At 42.3% G+C, this 23,300-nt stretch overlaps 1 protein-coding gene and 1 long non-coding RNA gene across 3 annotated transcripts; one reads left to right on the top strand and one right to left on the bottom strand.

The window, feature by feature from the left end:
• Window positions 1–1,415: 1,415 nt before the first annotated feature.
• On the bottom strand, window positions 1,416–20,120 carry LOC137778828 (uncharacterized). The gene is made up of 3 exons (XR_011077016.1): window positions 19,896–20,120; window positions 4,182–4,393; window positions 1,416–2,272 (listed from the first exon to the last, which is right to left on the bottom strand). It is a non-coding gene; the product is annotated as an uncharacterized lncRNA (long non-coding RNA).
• On the top strand, window positions 17,309–22,976 carry PROCR (protein C receptor). 2 transcript variants are annotated; one of them, XM_068566148.1, is made up of 5 exons: window positions 17,309–17,413; window positions 17,534–17,684; window positions 19,885–20,136; window positions 20,529–20,807; window positions 21,160–22,976. In XM_068566148.1, exons 2-5 carry the CDS (start codon window positions 17,606–17,608, stop codon window positions 21,177–21,179), a joined length of 630 nt encoding a protein of 209 aa, XP_068422249.1. In that variant the 5' UTR covers window positions 17,309–17,413; window positions 17,534–17,605; the 3' UTR covers window positions 21,180–22,976. The 2 variants fall into 2 exon arrangements, with proteins under 2 accessions (XP_068422249.1, XP_068422248.1); XM_068566147.1 differs by having other exon boundaries at window positions 21,061–22,976.
• Window positions 22,977–23,300: the final 324 nt, after the last annotated feature.

Here is a 23,300-nt window from a genome sequence, read left to right as displayed (position 1 = left end):
TGCATGTCCTCTTTGGAGAAATGTCTATTCAGATCTTCTGCCCATTTTTTAACTGGGTTGTTTGTTTTTTTTGATATTGAGTTGTATGAGCTGTTTATATATTTTGGATATTAACTGCTTATTGGTCATATCATTGGCAAATATTTTCTTCCATTCAGTAGGTTGTCTTTTTGTTTTCTCGATGGTTTCCTTTGCTATGCAAAAGCTTTTAAGTTTGATTAAGTCCTATTTGTTTATTTTTGCTTTTATTTCCTTTGCTATAGGAGGCTGATCCAAAAAAATATTGCTGTGATTTATGTCAAAGAATGTTCTGCCTATGATTTATTCTAGGAGTGTTATGGTTTCAGGTCTTACATTTATGTTTTTAACCTATTTTGAGGTTTTTTTTGTATGTGGTATTAGAGAATGTTCTAATTTCATTCTTTTACATGTAAGTGTCCAGTTTTCCCAGCACCACTTACTAAAGAAACTGCCTTTTCTCCATTGTATATTCTTGCCTCCTTTGTCATAGATTAATTGACCATAAGTGTGTGGGTTTATTTCTGGGCTCTCTATTCCGTTTCATAGATCTATGTCTCTGTTTTTATGCCAGTAGCATACTATTTTGATTACTGTAGCTTTGTAGTATTATCTGAAGTCAGAGCACATGATTCCTCCAGCTCTGTTCTTCTTTCTCAAGATTGTTTTGGTTACCCAGGGTCTTTTGTGTTTCCATACAATTTTTAAGATTATTTGCTCTCGTTCTGTGAAAAATGCCATTGGTAGATTGATAGGGATTGCACTGAATCTATAGATTGCCTGGGGTAGTATAGCCATTTAAAAATATTAATTCTTCCAATTCAAGAACATAGTGTATCTTTCCATCTGTTTGTGACATCTTCAATTTCTTTCTTAGCAACAGCATTTTAAACGACTTGTGTACTAAGACTGTATGGGTACTTTAAATATATTATCTTTTTTTAAAAACCACCTTATTAAGCATGAAGGCAGAGACCAGTGGGGCCTCAATATTTATTAGTGGATGTATTTAAAGATGGATGAAGAATGTTCAGCCTTGGGCTTCCCTGGTGGCGCAGTGGTTGAGAATCTGCCTGCCAATGCAAGGGACACGGGTTCGAGCCCTGGTCTGGGAAGATCCCACATGCCACGGAGCAACTAGGCCCGTGAGCCACAATTACTGAGCCTGCGCGTCTGGAGCCTGTGCTCCACAACAAGAGAGGCCACGATAGTGAGAGGCCCACGCACCGCGATGAAGAGTGGCCCCCGCTTGCCGCAACTAGAAAAAGCCCTTGCACAGAAACGAAGACCCAACACAGCCATAAATAAATAAATAAATAAAAATTAAAAAAAAAAAAGAATGTTCAGCCTTTATCATAATTAGAATTTTATTGAGTTTCCCAAACGAGTTCCTTGTTAATCATGTAAGATACAACTTACTCCCAAAGCTGCTACTCTCAAGATTTTCAGAAATCCCTTCAGTTCTAGGAATTCATGAAATCGACATTCCTTTCCTCCCTTTTGGGACATGGTCACATCATCTTGGTCTCTTCAGTCTCCGTCCCAATGCAGAAGCTACCCCCTCCCAATCCCCTGGACCATCTCAGCCCTGCACCTCAGGGCTGCAGCCCTGTAGGTTACCCCATGTGAGAATGAAGACCTGGGACACTATAGCTTTGAGAAGGTTGTGACCCATTTTTCCATTTTCCTTCTCGCAAGTTCCCAGAGTTTTGTCAGCCCTTTGGACCATAGCAACACACATGACTTTGGGCAGTGTGATGTGCAGTAGAATCAACCCTAGATTTGAAGTGTGACCAGGACTTCAATCCCAACTTTATCACTTAAAGCCTCTATATGTGACCCTAGGCAGGGCCCTCCCCTTCTGTGAGCCCAGCTTCTTCATATGTAAAATGAGGAATTTGAACAAATGGATCTCTGAGGTCCTTTTAACCTGAGCTTTCTGTGATGCTAGGATTGGCCATCCTCTTCTCTTTGCTAAAAAATGGCAGCTCAGTTCCTTGAGCTGCAGTGAAGGCATGTTTGGTCTCCTTTGGTCCAAAGTCCTTGAAAATATCCCTCAGATATATATCCCAAAATTTCGCCAGTAGATACGAGAATTAAAACCTTGACTTACCCCAGAGATCTTGAGGTAGTACAGTACAGAAGTTAAAAGTGTGGGCTTTAGATTTGAGCAGACCTGAGTTGGAATACTAGCTCCATCACCTGTTAGGAGTGTGGCCCCACCAGCTTTTCTTCTGAGCCTCATTTTACTCATCTGTAAAATAGGAATAATATTAGTATTATATTTACCTAATAGGATTATGAGGGTTCAGTGAGCTACTGCATATAAAGTGCTTGTCACAGTGCCTTTCAGAAGAGACAAACAAAAGATATTAGGATGCTTTTGGAAACTCTTCTTGGAAGTGCCAGATGGAAGGGAAAGGAGATGACAGTAAACTGAGACTTGGATAACAACACAGGGGCATGGTGTTAGTTTTCTGCGACTATGGTAACAAATTATAATTACCACAAACTTGGTGGTTTAAAGCAACAGAAATGTATTCTCTCACAGTTCTGGAGGCCAGAAGTCTGAAATTAGTTTCACTGGGCCAAAATCAAGATATTGGCAGGCCCGGAGCCTCTAGGGAAGAATCTGCTCCTTGCCTCTCCAGCTTCCCAGGGAAAAGAGAATGTTACTGACATTCCTTGGCCTGTGGCCGTGTCACTCCAATCTCTGCTTCCGTGTTGACATCACCTCCTCCTCTGTGGATTAGTATCGTATCTCCCTCTGCCTCTCTAAGGACACTTGTGACTGCATTTGGGCCCTACCTAGATAATACAGGATAATCTCCCATCTCAAGATCCTTAATTTGATCACACCGGCAAAGACCCTTTTTCCAAACAGGGTACACTTAAAGATTCCAGGGACTAGGACCTAATTGTCTTTAGGGGGCCATTTTTTTTAGCTTAGCATAGGTACTAAGCATTTTTCAGGTCTGGGCCCTTCCATGCTATGAAACTCAGCCAGGCCTAAGTGTCCGTCTCTACGTAAGTCCTGTCACTTATCTTCTTGTCTCCATTCAAAACTCTCATGTGGATTAAATGTTTGCAGGGAGAGTGGGGCCAGGTTGCCTGGATTTGGTAATTATGGGTCTCTTTTGATGAGCAAGATTGAAATACTCATAATTTTTCTTTGTTTTCTTTTTCTAGCTTGATAAAAATGTGCATTTCCACATTGTCACAGAGCAAATACAATCATGACTTATATTTTCACAATTTATAAAGTTGATTTCATGGTTTTTCATGAGAAAAAACTCTCTTTTTCTTTTTTTAAACCTTTTGGAATGTATTAGGTCTCTTCCTTCCTGGCTTTACCTCTCACTCTGTGATTATCATATTAGATTCTAAAAGGTTGTGGTCCATCAGAGAAATGTCAATCTTGAATATTTACTCATGAAGACTCAGAGTAATCTTAATTTCCTGATTCAAAATCTGGAAATTGACAATGCTACAAAGGATGTCTGGGGATTAAATGGGATAGTGGTGAAAATTCTAGCACAGTGACTAGAATGTATTAATTTCTTAATAAATATTCTCGGGCTTCCCTGGTGGCGCAGTGGTTAAGAATCCGCCTGCCAATGCAGGGGACACGGGTTCGAGCCCTGGTCCGGGAAGATACCACATGCCGCGGAGCAACTAAGCCCGTGAGCCACAACTACTGAGCCTGCGCTCTAGAGCCCGCGAGCCACAACTACTGAGGCCCGTGCACCTAGAGCCCATGCTCCGCAACAAGAGAAGCCACCACAATGAGAAGACCACGCATCGCAACGAAGAACAGCCCCCGTTTGCTGCAACTAGAGAAAGCCCGCGGGCAGCAACGAAGACCCAACACAGCCATAAATAAATAAATAAATAAATAGATCTATTTTAAAAAAATAAAATAAAAAAATATTCTCGTCCTTGTGTCCCATTCCTTTTTTTTTTAAATTGGGTGTATGTTAATTAGTTCCATTTATTGAGCATCTGTTCCTAATAATCCCAGCTGTTATAGGCAATAATTTCTGCCCTCAAGAACTTGAAGCACAGTGCTGGGTATACAACGAAGATTACAAGTCAAGCCACAGACCTTTCCCTTGAAGTGCCTGAAATTTTGATAGAAAGGAAAGACATCTTTTGGAGAATACCTGGAATCACAGAGTGTTCAAGTTTTCCTGTGCGTGTTTGGAGGATGGACAGAGTGTATTAATACCCCAGGTCAGTATTCTTGAACTCTGTGTCGAGTGGAGCAAGCCGTGGACTCGTGGTCAGAAGTCCTTCGTTCTATTACTGGTTTAGTCATTGTCTCTGTGTGATCTTGGGCAAGTCACTTTCCCTTTTGGGGATTCAGTTTCCAAATCTGGAAAATGAGAGAATGAGACTACTTCTCAGTACAAGGAAAATGTTAACAGATTCATAGAGTTATTGCAAAAAAATCAAGAAGCAGAATTCAATACACATTAACTGCAGAAATTTTCCCCCAGAAACAATCATGAAGCAGAATAAAACTGTAGGATGACACTCCAAATAAAATTTGATTATTTCCCAACTGAATAATAATAATAATAATAATAAAGAAGAGGAGAAGGAGATGGGAGGAGGAGGAGAAGGGGAAGGCCAAAATGTATTAATAATAGCAAGAATTTATATAGCATTTACTATGTCCCGGGCTCTGTTCTTGGGACATTAGTCCTCACCACGATCCTCTGAGACAATACTATTATTATTACCATTTTAAAGATTTTTAAAATTGAGACACAGATTTTAAAAATTGAAGAGAGGTTTAGTAATAATCAACGTCTCACACTGAATAAGTTGTAGAGCCAAGATTCAGACCTAGTCTATATTCTACTACATTGATGAAATTAATGACAATTGTATAAATAAAAGTCCAAAACAGAATTAAAACGTGGGGATCTGATTGACTTCGGCAGTATCCTCTAACTTTAGCTTCATGTGATTCTACATTCACCATTCCCTTCCTTTTTGCTGGAAAGTCAGAATAAAAGGTTCAATTCCCTGAAGCTGGAAGCCCAGGCATTTTAGTTCTCCTTTGACCCAGTACTCATAACTACTTTTAGCAGGGAAGTATCTGGAAATTCCTTTTCTAGCATCTGGAGATCGTGTGGTTCAAGCAGATTCTCTCAACTCCCAGAGCAGAGCTTGCATACTACATACTTTTGGACTGCCAAGAGACAGCTAGTTTGTTCCTGGGAAATTTCCCATCTGTTGCTTTGTAGAAATGCTCGAATTTTCCCTGTCCCCAGTATATACAAAATTTAGAGCACATTGGAGCCCTAGAACACGTTTTTAATGCTCATATTCCATGTAAACATTCTCTAGGCTAAATCTGCCTAGAGAAACTTAGTCATCCTGGTTGTATTTAGGCAAAAGTACAAAATCAAGAAATGACCACAGGTGGTCTCATAGTCTGGTTAGTCCCAGGCCCTGAGCCAGATTATAATCTTTGAGATCTCAAGCCTTGAAAATGGTATCCATCCCTCATATGCAATTCAAAACAAAAATAATCTTATACTATAAAATAAAGGGAGGTGATAGCCAAAAGATGGAAGCAATGCAAGCATCCATCAATGGATAACTGGATAAATAAAATGTGATATAAATACAATGGAATATTATTCAGTGTTAAACAGGAAGGAAATTCTGACACGTGGTACAACTTGGATGAACCTTGAGGACATGATGCTAAGTGAAATAAGCCAGCCACAAGAGAACAAATGTTGTATGACACCATTTATATGAGGTACCTAGAGTAGTCAAATGCATAGAGACAGAAAGTAGAGGGTGGTTGCCAGGGGCTGGGGGAAGGGCAATGTGTTACTGTTTAATAGGTACAGAGTTTCAGTTTTGCAAGATGAAAAGAGTTCTGCAGATGGATGGTGGTGATCGTTGCACAACAATGTGACTGTACTTAATGCCATTGAACTGTACACTTAAAATGGTTAGGATGGTAAATTTTATGTTATATGTATTTTACCACAATTTTCTAAATTGAAAAAAAATAAATGGATAGTGGTCCCCAAAATTTCTGATTTTTTTCCATGGTGCCTACTTCACTGCCTTTTTGGAAATATCCAGTTATTTCAAAAATATATATATATGTTCTTACAGAGGGGAGGGATATGTGCCTGCTTTGCTGATGCCAAAGCAGATACTTCTTCTGCCTATTTAATGAGACAGAATTAGCATTGCAACACCCCAGGCTGAAGGAAGGAAGAGCATAGGATCCTGCAGGGTTCCCCGCTCAGTCTACCAGCTCTGTAGGTCCCAACTCTGACACTGGGGAGAAGGAAAAAAGTCTAACAGAATGAAAATGCTTTCAGCAAATATTTACTGAGAGCCTTATAATAATAACAGTATCTACTAAACTAAACTTACCAGTGTTAAGAAAAACTATCTAAAACATGTTACTAAAGTAAAAAGATGATTTTGTGACCTTTTGATGTCACAGTAAAGCATTGATCAGCAAGTCTACTTAAGAGTCATCTGCCTCTGAAGAGAAATTTAACATTTACACAACTGATTAGGGCCCAGACATTTCACAATTCTGTTAAGTAATAGGACGTGATGATTTCCTTTTCTGTCTAGTAGAGAAGATAATCCTTCAGGTTATGGTTTTATTACCCCGTAGGACCTTAATCCATTTGTATATAATTTAGCAATATCATTTCAATATTTTTCTTTTTCAGTGACTATAAAACCCCCAGTTTTCGGGGGCGGGGGGGTGGCCGTGGTGGGATGAACTGGGAGATTGGGATTGACATGTATACACTAATATGTATAAAATAGATAACTAATAAGAACCTGCTGTATAAAAAAATTAATTAAATTAAATTTTTTAAAAACCCAGTTTTTATATTCTATTTTGAACTGGCTTTGTCATCCTGCTAGCCCCCTTATTAATGAGTTAAATGAAATTCTGACCCATGCTCACTGTTTGTATGAGAATTATGTTTTTAACATGGTGAGAATTAGCCTTTACACTAAGTGTCAGATCCTAGGTTAAGCAATTCACAGACCCATGATACCCCTTTGAGGTAGTTTCTGTTTTTATTCCCATTTTCCAGATGAGAAAGCTGATGCACAATAAAAGATTAAATAATTTTCTAAGGGCCAATTATGTGCCAGGCATTTTGCTGGTCACAATTTTCTCTCCTTCCCTAGATGTTCTATTTATTTGTTCATTCATCCAATAAACATCTATTGAGCACTCACCATGTGCCAGGTATTCTACTAGCCTTGTGTTACAGAAATGTTAAAACCCATTCCCTGCCCTCTTACAGCTTTTGGTATGAAGGAGAGATGCTTAAACAGACAATTATCATGGAAAGAAGTTAGCTGTGATGAGGGGAGAGGGCTATGGTAGAACAGAGGGAATATCCAACACAGATTTGCGTGACATCAGGGAAGGCTTCCTGGAGTAAGAGACACGTACTCTAATAGGTGTTAGGTGCGCCAAAAAGGGGGTGAGAATTATCTGAAGATAAAGTCTCCATTCCTTAGTGTAGTATGACAGACTCTTCATCGGACTCCTGCTTACCTCTTCACATCACTTTGCCCTCCCCGCTGCCCACCTATTCCGTTCTGGCCACACTTAAGTACTACTAATTTCTCAAGCATGTTATATTCTTTCTCCTCTCATATTATATTCTTTTGCACCTTCTTCTCCCTCTATCTGAAACAACTCTTCCCCACACCTTCGGCCCTTCCCCCACTGCCATCCCTCATTTGCCCTGCAGGACCACCTTAGGCATCACCTCCTCCAAGAAGCCTTCTCTGACCCCCAGGCTAAGTTAGAGGACTCTACTCTCATAAGCTCGATCCCCATCATGCTCCCCAACCCCGGTCCTCCACCTCCCTGGCCCTCTCTCTTAACACTTACCACACTGTATTATCACTGTCTGCCTATACGTCTCTCTCCCCTGCTTGATTGGCTGCTTCCTGAGGAGGGATCTTGTCTGCTTCAGGTCCTAGTACACAGTAAGTGCTCAATAAATGCCCACTGAATGAATGAAGCAGCCTATGAACAGCTTTAGAGGAAATAAAGGAAGATGAGATGGCTCTCAGAAGTCCTTGGAAATAGGGAGTTCCCTGGCGGTCCAGTGGTTAGGACTCTGCATTTTCACTGCTGTGGCCCAGGTTCAATCCCTGGTTGGGGAACTAAGATCCTGCAAGCTGACCTCACATGGCACGACCAAAAAAAAAAAAAAAGAGGCTCCTCTTGGAAATCAATTGTGAGCAGTTCAGAGTAAGAGAAGCATAGAGTGTAGTGGCAATTGCTATGGACTAAGATAGCAAAAATACTACGTGCCCGGATCTGCACTAAGTGGTTCACTTATATCATTTCATTCTCACCACAACTCTATGAGACAGGTATTATTATTCTATTTAACTGATGGGCTCAGGGAGGCCAGGTGGCATGCCCTATATCCCACAGCTAGCAAGTGGCCAAGCTGAGATGTGAGCCCAGGCAGCTTTACCCCAGAGCCCATGGCCTTATCCTTGGTGTTACACTCAATACCACCTCTGCTCTGGGTCCTGGGAGGAGGAAGCAGGCTGAGAAGACAGCACAAAGATGCCCTCCAGGGGTTTATAGTCCAGGAGAGAAGACAAGGGGATAGAAGGTGACCATATAGCTACAATGAAGCTACCAGGGGAGGCAATGTTCCATTGGTTTTGTGAGTAGAGTGAGAAGTCAAATATAGCTGGGGGCATCCTGGAAGGCTTTCAGAAGGAAGTGGTATCCCAGCAGGGCTTTGAAGGAATGGAGAGGACATGGAGAAGTCTAGAGAAAAACAGCAGAAGAGTAAAATATATGTAACAAGGAAAATACCTCATGAAGAATTGTCTTCAACAGCGCAAGGTTAGTTTAACACTAGAAACAATGCATTTGCCACATTAACAAATTAAAGATGGAAAATCATATGATCATTTCATTAGATGATGATAAAGGATTTGAAAAACTCAAAACATTTATGATAAAAACTCAGCAAACTGGGAATAAAAATAATCTTCCTAAAAAAAGAAAGAATCTTCCTTACTCCAATAAAGGGTATCTGGTTTTTTTTTCAATATAGCAAACATCATTAAAGCTTTCCTTTTTAAGCCAGGAAAATGAAAAGAATACTCACTTGTATTTTCTATCATTTCTATTCAACATTGTACTAGAGATCAGAGCCAGAACAACAAGTTAAGAAAAAGAAACTGTATAAAAACTAGAAAGGAAGGAATAAAACTATCACTATCTACTAATGATGTGACTATGCATATAGAAACTCGAAAGAATCAACAAATAATTATTGAAATAAATAAAATAGTTAAGGTTTCTAGATACAAAATCAATGCAATAAAATTATCAGTATTTCTATATACCAGCAATAAACAGAACGTGAAATTTCTTGTTATTACCATTGTCAATAACATTTTAAAATATGAAGGACCTAGGGAAAAAAATCTAACAAAGGATGGGTAACACGTCTAGAGAGAAACTCATGTAACTCTGGGAGACACCAAAGGAGATAGAAATAAATGAACAGATATACTTTATCATGCATTGGACAATTCAATATTGTGACGATGTCAATTTTCCCCAAAGCCATTAACACATTAAATGCAATACCAACTAAAATCCCAAAAACTTGACAAAATGATTCTAAAATTTATGTATAGAAATTCAAGATTCGAAAATAGCCAAGACATGGGAATTCCCTGGTGGCCCAATGGTTAGGACTCCGTGCTTTCACTGCCGAGGGCCCAGATTTGATCCCTGGTCAGGGAACTAGGATTCTGCAGGCTGTGTGGTGCGGCAAAAAAAAAAAAAAAAAAAAAAAAAAGCCAAGACACTCTTGAAGTACAAGGTGGGAAGACTTGATCTGCAAGAAATGAAGATGTATTATAAGGCTATACTAATTGAGAGACTGTGACATTGGTGCAGGGAGAGAAGAATAGGCCACTGAAACAAAAGAAACACACTTACTATAAGTCAGAGATGTCACTGCAGATCAGTAAGGAAGGGCAGACTTTCAAGAAGTGGTGCTGGGACAATGGGCTATCCACATAAGGGAAACTAATCTTTTCTTTTTTTTTAAATTTAATTTATTTATTTTTATATAGCAGGTTCTTATTAGTTATCTATTTATACATATTAGTGTATATATGTCAATCCCAATCTCCCAATTCATCCCAACACCACCACCCCCCCCACTTTCACCCCTTGGTGTCCAAACATTTGTTCTCTACATCTGTGTCTCTATTTCTGCCCTGCAAACCAGTTCATCTGTACCATTCTTCTAGATTCCACATATATGCGTTAATATACGATATTTTTCTCTTTCTGACTTACTTCACTCTGTATGACAGTCTCTAGGTCCATCCACGTCTCTACAAATGACCCAATTTCATTCCTTCTTATGGCTGAGTAATATTCCATTGTATATATATACCACATATTCTTTATCCATTCGCCTGTCGATGGACATTTAGGTTGCTTCCATGACCTGGCTATTGTAAATAGTGCTGCAATGAACATTGGGGTGCATATGTCTTTTTTGAATTATGGATTTCTCTGGGTATATGCCCAGTAGTGGGATTGCTGGGTCATATGGTAATTCTATTTTTAGTTTTTTGAGGAACCTCCACGCTTTTCTCCATAGTGGCTGCATCAATTTACATTCCCACCAACAATGCAAGAGGGTTCCCTTTTCTCCACATCCCCTCCAGCATTTGTTGTTTGCAGATTTTCTGATGATGCCCATTCTAACTGGTGTGAGGTGATACCTCATTGTAGTTTTGATTTTCATTTCTCTAATAACTAGTGATGTTGAGCAGCTTTTCATGTGCTTCTTGGCCATCTGTATGTCTTCTTTGGAGAGATGTCTATTTAGGTCTTCTGCCCATTTTTGGATTGGGTCGTTTGTTTCTTTAATATTGAGCTGCATGAGCTGTTTATATATTTTGGAGATTAATCCTTTGTCTGTTGATTAGTTCACAAATATTTTCTCCCATTCTGAGGGTTGTCTTTTCATCTTGCTTATGGTTTCCTTTGCTCTGCAAAAGCTTTTAAGTTTCATTAGGTCCCATTTGTTTACTTTTGGTTTTATTTCCATTACTCTAGGAGGTGGGTCAAAAAAGATCTTGCTGTGATTTATGTCAAAGAGTGTTCTTCCTATGTTTTCCTCTAAGAGTTTTATAGTGTCCAGTCTTACACTTAGGGCTTTAAACCATCTGGGGTTTATTTTTGTGTATGGTGTTAGGGAGTGTTCTAATTTCATTCTTCTACATGTAGCTGTCCAGTTTCCCCAGCACCACTTATTGAAGAGACTTTTCTCCATTGTATATCCTTGCCTCCTTTGTCATAGATTAGTTGACCAAAGGTGTATGGGTTTATCTCTGGGCTTTCTATCCTGTTCCACTGATCTATATTTCTGTTTTTGTGCCAGTACCATATTGTCTTGATTACTGTAGCTTTGTAGTATAGTCTGAAGTCAGGGAGTCTGATTCCTCCAGCTCCATTTTTTTCCCTCAAGATTGCTTTGGCTTGGGCTTCCCTGGTGGCGCAATGGTTGAGAATCTGCCTGCCAATTCAGTGCACATGGGTTCGATCCCTGGTCTGGGAAGATCCCACATGCCGCGGAGCAACTAAGCCCGTGCGCCACAACTACAGAGGCTGCATGCCGCAACTACTGAACCCCACACACCTAGAGCCCCTACTCTGCAACAAGAGAAGCCACCACAATGACAAGCCCGTGCACCGCAACGAAGAGTAGACTCCGCTCACCGCAACTAGAGAAAGCCCGCACGCAGCAACAAAGACCCAACCCAGCCAAAAATAAATAAATTTTTAAAAAAAAGATTGCTTTGGCTATTCAGAGTCTTTTGTGTCTCCATACAAATTTTAAGATTTTTTTGTTCTAGCTTTGTAAAAACTGCCATTGGTAATTTGATAGGGATTGAACTGAATATATAGATTGCTTTGGGTAATACAGTCATTTTCACAATATTGATTCTTCCAATCCAAGAACATGGTATATCTCTCCATTTGTTTGTGTCATCTTTGATTTCTTTCATCAGTGTTTTATAGTTTTGTGAGTATAGGTCTTTTACCTCCTTAGGTAGGTTTATTCCTAGGTATTTTATTCTTTTTGTTGCAGTAGTGAATGGGGGTTTCCTTAATTTCTCTTTCTGATCTTTTGTTGTTAGCATATAGGAATGCAAGAGATTTCTGTGCATTAATTTTGTATCCTGCAACTTTACCAAATTCATTGATTAGCTCTAGTAGTTTTCTGGTGGCATCTTTAGGATTGTCTATGTATGGTATCATGTCATCTGCAAACAGTGACAGTTTTACTTCTTCTTTTCCAATTTGTATTCCTTTTATTTCTTTTTCTTCCCTGATTGCCACGGCTAGGACTTCCAAAACTATGCTGAATAATAGTGGTGAGAGTGGACATCTTTGTCTTGTTCCTAATCTTAGAGGAAATGCTTTCAGTTTTTCACCATTGAGAATGATGTTTGCTGTGGGTTTGTCGTATATGGCCTTTATTATGTTGAGGTAGAAGGAAACTAATCTTGACCTCTATTTCCCACCATACACCTAAAGGTGAAAGACAAAAGTATAAAGCTTTTGAAAATAAATAGGAGAATATCTTCGTGATCCCAGAGTAGGGAAGGATTTCTCGAACAAGGCACAAATAGCATGAACTAACAGAAAAGACGATAAAGTTGACCATCTTAAAATTAGGAATTTCTGTTTATCTAAAGATAAGATAAAGAAAGTGAAAAGATAACATTTGTGTGCTCTGTGTTCAGGAAACCAGAAGGAGCAGGTTTGGCTGAGACTGGAATACGTGGAAAGATAAGGCTGGAAAGATAAGCAGGTACCAAGCCAGGAATGTCAGGCTCCCACCACTTGCTAGGCAGGCAGGAGCTGGAATCATCCTACTTTAGGGGCTTCTTTTCGTGTTTCCTAAGTTGGGGTGCGTGAGTGTGTACAGGGGGAAATCTTGAGGAAGATTCATATTTATTCCTTTGCCTCTCCTTCAGGAAATCCTACTTAATGTCTGCCCTCCATTCTTCCTGTTGCAGTTCTGTTTGCTGCCCCCAAAGCCAAGTTCCTTTCTTATCTCTCCCGCCTACTGAATACGTACTGTGTTCTGGCACTTTGTATGAGTCATCTCATTTACTCTTTTAGGATGGCCTGATAGTTAAGAAAACGTATTTGGGATACAACTCACTTGGATTTGAGATCTGTCTTTACTAGTTGGGTGTCTTCCAGCAGGTCAAGTCACTGTTCTATGCCTCTGTGTCCTCAACTGTAAAACGGGAGTAATGGCTATGTCTTCCTACTTTTCATAGGGCACTAGTGAGAATAAAACACAAGTACTCTGCTGACTTAATACCATGCTTAGCACATTGTAAGCTCTCAATACATGTTATTGTTATTATTTCACATCCTAAGGGGGAGGTGATCTCCGAAGGGACCACACTCTGCTGTTATCTGTTGTTATCTGAGTTGGGCCTGGTTGCTTCAACTGCCTCTCTTCAGTAGCTAACAGGGAGGGAGAGGGCTGGTCCTGTGAAGTCCCGCCGGACCCTCTGCCAGTCCCCAGCTCAGCCCAGCTCCTACGGCCCTGGCAGGGCCTCTCCTCACCTACTGGGGCTGCACCGGCACTGACCCCTGCTCAGCTTCCTGTCTCCCTTATCTACCCCCCACATGTGCGCTCTGCAGTGGGAAATGCTACCACTTGCTTCCTTTACTCAACAGGACCCTCATTCTTTAGGCCGCAGTCAAATCCCAGCAGCTGGCCCTGTGCCCACTCTGCTCACTGGTTTTCTGCCCCTCAGCCACCCAGGCCAGATGCAGCAGAGGCTCTGCCTCCAACCCTCACCCCTGGCTTTAGAAAGGAAATGGGGACGCCCCTTAAGCTGCCCCCACTTACCAGCTTCCCCAGCCCCAATACTCTCTTTGTTCTCCCTGTACCCAACCCCATACATCCATCCTCTTTGAGTTCCAATCTCTGCTCTGAACTTCTCAACTCTGTGACCTTGGGCAAGTTAATTACTTTCTGTCCTTTAATTATCCAATCTGTCACACGGAGACAAGATAGCCTGGTGCTATCTGCCCCAGAGGAAGCCATAAAGGTCTAGCACTTAGTATAAATTTTTGGCACATTTTATATTATACATAACATAAATATTCAAGCATGTTGGAAGTATGTGTTCAAAAATATACTGATGGAGAGTTATCTCCTCAAATTTTTGAGATACTATGTGGTGGTTAAATTCACAAACTTTGGCATCAGAGAGATGTGGGTTCAGATCATAGCTCTTGCTATATGATCTTAGGTAAGTCACTTACCCTCTCAAAGCCCCAGTTTCTTTATTAGTAAAATGATGTTAATGAAACCCACCTGGTAGGGCTGGCATATGAATAATGTGAGATTATTTGTGTAAAGAGATTATTTGTGTAATAATAATAAAAGATTATTTGTGTAAAGAGCTTAACACTGTTCCTAGCCACGATAAATGTTACCTATAATAATTGTTGTCTCTGCTATTTAATTTTCAGGGCACTGGTGTGTGAGGAGGGTGCTTGGGAAATAGCTGTTGCTGCTGCCACTTCTGTCCATGACAGATCTTAGCTTGGTGGGAAAGATCTCTCTGTAATTAGCTCTGTGCATATTGGTGTGGATCCACTTTAACCCCAGTGACCCAGGCCCTATCTGCTTAGATCAAAGACTCACAGCCCTCAATTCCAAATTGGTTCAATCATATGCTTTATTACCCTCCATCCCAAAGTACCCTTCTAAGCCCCCAAGGGAGAAAAAAGGCAAAGCAAAAATGCACAAACTCACTAGGAATCAGATAAAGCAAAGTAAAACCAAAACAAAGTGCCATTTTACACCCAACCATCTGACGTCAATGGCTAGCAAGGAGGTAGAGCTAGGGTACTCTCACGCACTGCTGGGGTATACATTGGCCCAACCTTTTTGTAAATCAGTTTGGCAATATCTAGAAAAATTGAAGGTATGCATATACCCTATGACTCAGCAATGCTACTCTCAGGTTTGCACCTACAAAAACTCTCCCACCCATGCACAAAAAAATGTTTATAAGAACATTCATACCAGCACTGTTTATAACAGCAAAAACCTGGAAAAAAGACTGTAATGTCTAACAACAGGAGAATGGATAAATAAATTGTGATATAGTCATAAGATGGCATATTACAGAGCAGTGGAAATTAATGGACCTACACAGGGCAACATGAATGAATCATTAACATGTCAGGTAAAAAAAGCAAACTGCAGAGAAATATGAGCACGTCAATACTATTTCTATAAAGCTCAACTTATGCAAAATACCACTATATATTACTTAAGGATATATGCATATGTTGTGTAAGTATATAGAAATGTAAGGATATAAAAAATAGCAAATTCTGATTAGTGGTTACTTTGGTGGTGGGGCACGGGGGAGAGAGATGCAGTTGGGTAGGAGTACAGAGGGGGCTGCAATTATATTGGTAATATTTTATTTCTTATGCTGAGTAGTGGGGGCTTGTATGTTTATAATAAAATTCAAGCGTGAATTAATTCTTCAAATATGAATTATTTCATAATATTTTTTTACAAAAGGCAAGACAATATAATTGGCAGTGATTTAAGTCCTTTTGCTTTTCCTGAGTCCCAGTCCAGGAAAACAAGGCCCCCATTCTTCTTCTAACTAGACCACTTTGACGAGCTGGAAAAAACTTTGTTACTTCTATGCTGGTTTATAACAACTGAGAGGTGAGTATGGACGCTCTTGCATATTTTCAGCTCAGAGACTGGGAGTCTAGTATGTGCCTAGGGTTTGCCCCAGTTCTACTACGACATCTACTCTCCCTCCAAGAAAAAGTATATAAAATAAAAAGTTAAAGTCCCCCCTCAGCCCTTTATCTAATCCCATTCCCCAGAGGTAATCTCTACTGACGGTACCCTTCCAGGCATTTTCCCTATGCATATATAAATACATAGATACACACATAAAGTTTTTTTAAATATAAGAATGGAATTAAATATGGATTACTTGAACAGAAGTAAAAATTTTAAACTAAAAATAGATGGAATTTTACTATATGTATCGTTTACTATATAAATCGTTCTGCAGTTCCTTTTTTCATTTATCAGTGTCTCATGTCAACACATCAGTTCATAATGTGTCTTCTACCACAATCTGTTACTTAAACTTCTATTTTTAATTCAACAAGAGATATATGATCACATTCTAGATGCAAAATTTTCAAACAATACAGATAGAGTGATAAAATCCTTCACAAAATAGAGTGAGAAAGCCTTTCACAAGATTGTCACCCCTAACGCATACACCACACACACACACACACACACACACACACACACACACTTAATCTCAGGCTCCTCCCTGGAGATGAACCACTGCTATATTTGATGTACATCTTTCCAGATTCCTTTACTCCCATAAAGAAATAGGTTGTTTAGTTGTTGTGTGCGTGGCTGACACATAAATGGTTCTAAACTGTACATAATGTTCTGTAACTTACTCTTGGTGATTTATGCATATAATCACTATCTCACTGAGTCATCCATTAGCTGATATTTATTATTTATTATGCTATTATTTATGATGTGTACTGTTCCAGGCACAGTAGCAAATAAGATGGACAGCCTCTATCCTCATGGAGCTTACATTCTGATGGGACATTCAGACAATAAACATGTAAATGAATAAGTAAAATCATTTCAGGTAGTGCTAAGTAATATGATGAAAACAGAGCGGGCATTGGGCAGAAAGGGTTTTTTTAACAACTGCATAGTATCCCACAGTATAGATTAACATAGTTTGGGAGAGTGACTTTCAAATTTTTCTACTTGCTTCCTAGAGTAAGAAATAAATTTTACACTGCTACCCAATATCCACCATAGAAATATACACACACAGAACCAACACACACACATACACAATTGAACAAATATTTCATGAAATAATGTTTACCCTTATTAAGGGTGATGCACTGAAAATTTTTATACTGTTCTACGTCATTCTTTTATTATTATTTTTTAATTCCTTACATCTCTCTGGGCCTCAGTTTCCCCAACAGGAACATGCTGATCTCAACATCCTAGAATCTGCTCTAAGTTGATGCCCCACCCCCTGACTCAGCAAAGGCAGGACTTCTCTCTGGCCCTTCTCCCCCTTTTCCGCTCCCTGTTCCTCAGAAGTGGCCCAGGGAAAAGGGAAAAGGGAAAAGGCAGGTCTCTGCAGGCAGGAGAGTGTGATTCAGGGCAGGGCAGAGGGAGGGAAAGAGAGAGGCCCGCCCTCTAGTAGGAAATGAGACCGGGTAAGAATAATACTTTATAAGCCTGCCGACCTCTTTCTCCTCCCATGCCCTGGCCACCTTCCAGCCTCCTCCGTCCAGTCTCCTCCCCTCCCAGAGAGTCCTCACTTCTTTTTCCCCTAGGCTGCAGTCAGCCGGAGGCCCCAGCGTGCCAGAGCCAAGAGCCCAGGTGGGGTCAAGAACCTCAGCTACAGGATGTTGACAACACTGCTGTCCCTGCTGCCACTACTGCTCCTGCCCCGCTGGGCCCTCTGCAGCCAGGAAGCCTCAGATGGTGAGTCGAGGGCACATCTCGTGCCCTGGGGTGGTTCTGGAGACTCTCAGCCTGTCTGGGTACACAGGCAAGACCAGAGGGGAGCTTATCCCACAGTGTCTGTGTCTGCAGCCAGCTGGATCTCTCCAGGGGGCAGGCAGGTCCCTGGGGACTGGTTCGTGTCCCAAAGCCAAGCTGAGGAAGCATAGTTCAGCCCCTGGGAAGGGGGAGATGCAGGAGGCTAGGGGGAAACAAGACTGGAAAAATGGGAAAGGGGCTTGTAGAAAGGGTGAGAGAATTAGCCGTGGGGAGAGAGGAAAGATGGGGCGAAGTCTAGAGAGGGAGGTCTGAGGGTGATGGTGGATGGAGGTGAGTTTAGGGAAGATGGGAAGAGACTTAGGGATGAGACGAGAGATGGAAGGAATGAGAGACACTGGGAGAACTGACGGGAGACTTGGGGAAAGACTGGGGCTGAGATCTGTGAGGCAGAAGAGGAGACTAGAGAAGGTGGAGGAAGACTGGGGGCAGCTGGTGAGGGGAAACCCAGGGGAGAGACAAGCTGTGGTTGATGGGAGAACTTGTGAAGGATCAGGCTGCCACAGTGGCTCCATTTAAGCAGGGAAGGGGAGTTACTGCCTTGCACCGTAATTGCACAGGGGCCTCGTCTCCCCTCTCCCACAGCCTCTGTAGCTTCAGTCTCCCCCTCAGAGAGGGAGCAAATAATAACCAGTATTCAGTCAGTGCTCACTATGCTTAATACGTGTATTGACTCATTTCACTCCCACAAAATCTTTACAAGATGGGTGATATTATTATCTCCATTTTACAAAGGAGGGGACTGGTCACAAAGCAGTTAAGAACCTTGTCTGGGGGTGACCCACACAGAAATACTTGTTCACATCTGCAGACACAGAGCACAACTTCTCAGATGCAAACGTGGACAAGACACATGCCCCCACGGAGATTTACAACGCCAGACGCATTCCCCCCTCAGACATTCTCTGGGCACCAACTCCATGCCAGGCCCTTAGTGGGTGTAGGAGGCAGAGATAACCAGACATGATTCCATAGCCTAGAGGAATGGAAGCCTGTGTGTTTGGAGCCAGTTATGCAGAATCCGGGATCGCGGAAACTGACCCACTGTGTCTGGGAGGGTAAAGAGGAGAAGCATTAGGAAAACTTCTTCAAGGAGAGGGCAACAGAGCTGGGTCTTAAAGCATAAACAGAAGTTTGCCAGGAGGCACAGCAACCCCGGCATGCTATTCACATGTCACCTGAAAGGTGGCATGATGGACTCCAAGTACTCTGAGGTACTATCTAAGCACAGGGAAGAGGCCAAAAAAGGCAGGCGGGGCCCAGTCTCCGGCAGCCTTGAATGTCAGGCTAAAGACTTTGGACTTGATTCTATGGACAGATATCCTATGGGGAGACAGTATAGTTGAGTGGCTAAGAGTGCTGGGCTCAGACTGCCTGCTAACCTTGACTCTGCTATGCCACTTTCACCTGTTTTCCACATGGACTGGGGTTAATAATAGTAGCTACTACATCAAGTTAATGGAAGGAAGGCACAAATAAGATAATGATGCATGTAAAGTACAGTGCCCAGGTCATAATAAGCACTTAATGGCTATTACTATTGTTGTTGTTGATAGGGGACTGTGTCCCTGGAGGATTTTTAGGCAGAAGGACATAATCTTATTTCTAGGCCAGGTGGAGGGCAGATTAGAAGGGGTGAGACTGAAAGATGAGTGGAGGGGGATGAGGAAGGAAGTTACTACTCCAGGACAGATGAGAACCACTGAGGCCTGAAGTGGGACAGTGGCAGAGGAGATAGAGAACAGGAGATGGAATTGGGACTTCATTGTAGGTCAGGATTTGTTAACCAACCGGAAATGGGGGGGTGGGGAGGAAGGGGTGAGAGAGAGAAAGCAGACCAGAGTGGCTCTTCCACTGACCGTCTGGATTATCCTGGGGCAAGTGGCTCCTGCACTTCTAGCCTCAGTGTCCTCATCTGTAAAAACAAAGATAATAACCCCTGCCCTGCCTTCCTGGCAGGGTTCCTGAGAGCGTCAAATGGAAGGAAGGGTGGGAGGGCACTTTATGGTTTAGGAAGGGCCGAGAAGGTGGGCGGCCGACCTCTGGGTGGGGGGTTATTATCTCAGGTTACACGCCGACCCCTCCCACGCCGGCCTGGGCCCGACGCGCTGACTCCTGCCCCCAGGCCCGCGGTACCTCCACATGATCCAGGTCTCCTACTTCCGCAACCCCTCTCAAGTGTGGCACCGGGGCAACGCGACGCTGGGGGGAGTCCTGACGCACGTTCTGGAAGGCCCGGGCAACAACGTCTCGATCCAACAGCTGCAGCCCTTCCAGGAGCCCGAGAGCTGGGCTCTCACAAAGAACAGCCTGAATCGCTACCTGCAGGAGTTCCTGGGCCTGGTGCAGGTGGTGCACCACGAGCGGGGCGTAGCCTGTGAGTGACGCACGCAGGGGCGGGGGCTGGCGAGGGTGGGCCCTTGAGGTGGGGGCGTGGCCTATGGGCGGGACATAACTGGGGGCCGGGTCTGTGGAAGAACCGGGCGGGGCCAAGTTCTGGGATGGGTGTTCTTGCCGGGCGTGGTCTTTTTGCCTTTGCTGATTTATGGGTGGGAGATTGAGGCTGGAGAAGAGTGGGTGTCCTAGCTGACATACTGTACTGTCCGTCAGGAACTCTTCCTGCTGGCATGACCTCGGGGTAGTCCCTGTTAAAGAGGCCCTGTCCCTGATCCACCCTGCACCCTGAAAGCTCACTTCCCCCTGGCGGACATGCCCCGACACCTGACACCCTTCCACATAGCCCCCTGACCCTGAATCCCACATCTACAGTTCCTCTGACCATTCGCTGCTTCCTGGGATGTGAGCTGCCTCCTGAGGGCTTGAAAGCCCGTGTCTTCTTCGAAGTGGCTGTGAATGGGAGCTCCTTTATGAATTTCCAACCGAAGACAGCCTCATGGACAGCAGGGCCTCAGGCACCTTCCAGTGTGGTCACCTACGCCCTGGAGCAGCTCAACAAGTACAATCGTACTCGGTACGAACTGCGGGAATTTCTGCAGGTCACCTGTGTGCAGTACGTGCAGAAACACATCACCGGGAACAACTCGAAAGGTATGGTGGGATCGGGGAGGGTCCTGTGTGTTGGGTGGTTCCAGGCAAATGCGTGGACCTGAAGGATGGATACCTTGAGCAACAGGAGGCCCAAGGCTGGCGGTTTGGGACAGAGTACACACACCTTACGTAAATTAGTGAACTAGCCCTCCCCGCCCCCCTTCCTTTGGGGAAGGGATTCCTTGGGGTTTGACTCAAACCATGGACTCCTTGGGGGTATGCTCTTCAAGCTAACTCTCCGCATGTTCTGCAGGAAGCCAAATAGGCCGCTCCTACACTTCGCTGGTCCTGGGCATCCTGGTGGGCTGTTTCATCATCACTGGACTGGCTGTAGGCATCTTCTTGTACACAGGTGGACGGCGGCGGTGTTAATTACTCTCCAGCCCTCTCTGGAAAAGAGCTAGACTGATGGGGGCTGGCAAAGGAAGATCTCAGCTCACTGCAAAACTGTACAGTTTCTCTATCTGGGACATTATACTCCAGAAGATTTAGAGTGGCAGCTCATTTCTTCTCCAAGATCCGCCCACCAAGAGTTTGAGGGGGGGGAGGGGAGGAGCCTAGGTAGACAAGGTAGTTGGTTTGCTAAGAACCTAAGAACTGGCACCTTTGCTGAATTGGTCTGAGAAGTGAATGCTTATCTATATTTGTGGAAAACAGATGATGGAGTTGGGGCAACAGAGGTGGTCTGTGGCCCACCCATCTTGCAAAGACAGAATCACCTGAGGCGTTCAAAACACATAACCAAATAAAACAAGTCATCCACAACCCAAACAACCAACATTCAGTGCTTCTGGGTATGTTAGACTTGGGAAGGGACACTGGTATTATACAATAGAGGTAGAAATAACCAGAGAAATGATGGAAGTGTGCAATCGAAGTAATATGGGAGCAAGGAATTATTAATTAATCAATTAATAATAACATTAATAAAATTCCTTGCTTATGTATACACCATTATTATTTCCTCTACTTTGCAAAACTTTGGGGAAAGTAGCCTATACCCTTTGCTTCTGCTTCCTCCCCTCCCACTCTCTCTTCAACCCACTGCAATCTGACTTCTCTGTAAACTGCTCTAAGATCATCAATGACCTCTAATTGTGAAACCTTCATCTTCCATGATATCTGCAACATTTCACTTTATGGACTAGGACTCTCTTTTTACCCCAACTTCTGAGATAGCATACTTCTCATCTTTAAAAACTGTTCTGGCTGCTCAGTCAATCCCTTTGCCTATGTCGTCTTCCCCAATTCACCTTTGAAATATTGACTTCCTTAGAATTCCTTTTTTTGGCTCCTTTTGTTCCCCTTTAAACTGTACCCTTTCTGGTGACCTACTAACTTCCATGACTTCAAATACTGTCTCTATGTGGTGGTTTCCATGGGGAAACAATGTCATGGTGTCTTTGAGAGCATGTGTTTTGTCATAAGACAGGCTCGAGTTTTACCTCTATGAGCCAGGCATTTAACTTCTTCAAGTCTTAGTTTCTTCATAAACAAAAGGTATAATAAAATATACAAAAAGGGTATAATAAAAACAATACCTATCTCATAGAGGCATCATGAGTATTAAATGAGATAATATATATAAGGTAATATATATATACTCAATAAATATAGTCCTTGCTGCTGACCTCCAGACCCCCCCCCATTTGCCTTGCTTCTTGAAAATCATCTGTACCTTAATATTTTGCAGACATTTCAGAGTCAACATGTTCAAAATGAAATTCCATATCTGTCTCCCCAAACCTGGTCTCCCTCTTCTGTTTACTCTCAGTTAAACAGAATTACCATCAAATCGTATCAATGTAGAGACCTCACTGTTAACCTTTATTTACTCCCTTTATTTACTCTGACCCACTGTATTTCTGATGAGCTGTGTTCATTCCAGAGCTCCTCACCAGGTTGGCTGGGTCTCTGTTGGATCTACACTACAGTCTGATTTCTTCCTCTATTCAATCCTGCTTCCTCCCCCTGGTTAATATCTTGCACCTCAAACCCTGTCTTGGCATCTGCTTCCAGAAGGCCCAACCTGTGATTGACAATCTCTCTCTCTGTCTCCAAATTGAGAAAGTCTATCAGTCTTTTGACTGGACCATGGCAATAGCTCTTCCTCATTTTTCTCCTGGTCTCTAATTTCTCTAATCCTCTACATGGCAATAAAAATATATAGTTCTGAGCATGTCATTGTTCTGTTTTTCAAATTTCCCATATTTATTGAGCTAAATTCAGAATCTGCAAAATGACTGTCAAGGCCTTGTAAAATCTGGCCCCAACTTACTTTTCAAACTTTTTTCCCTACCACTTCTCTTCACCCAACTGTGCTTTAGATTTACCAATTTTAAAAGCATATTTTTAAATGACAGAAGTAATACAACAACAGTAGCAACACAGAGGTTTACAGAGAGAAAAGTGAAAGACTCCTGCTTTCCCCTTCTCCCCAAAACCTTACCTCAAAGGTATGCCAAGATTCTTAGTTGCAAGCAATAGAAATCA

Source organism: Eschrichtius robustus, chromosome 16, assembly GCF_028021215.1.
Source record: "Eschrichtius robustus isolate mEscRob2 chromosome 16, mEscRob2.pri, whole genome shotgun sequence".
NCBI classification, from domain to species: Eukaryota; Metazoa; Chordata; class Mammalia; order Artiodactyla; family Eschrichtiidae; genus Eschrichtius; species Eschrichtius robustus.
Note: the sequence above shows the minus strand (reverse complement) of the source record. Positions and strands in the feature narration are given on the sequence as shown.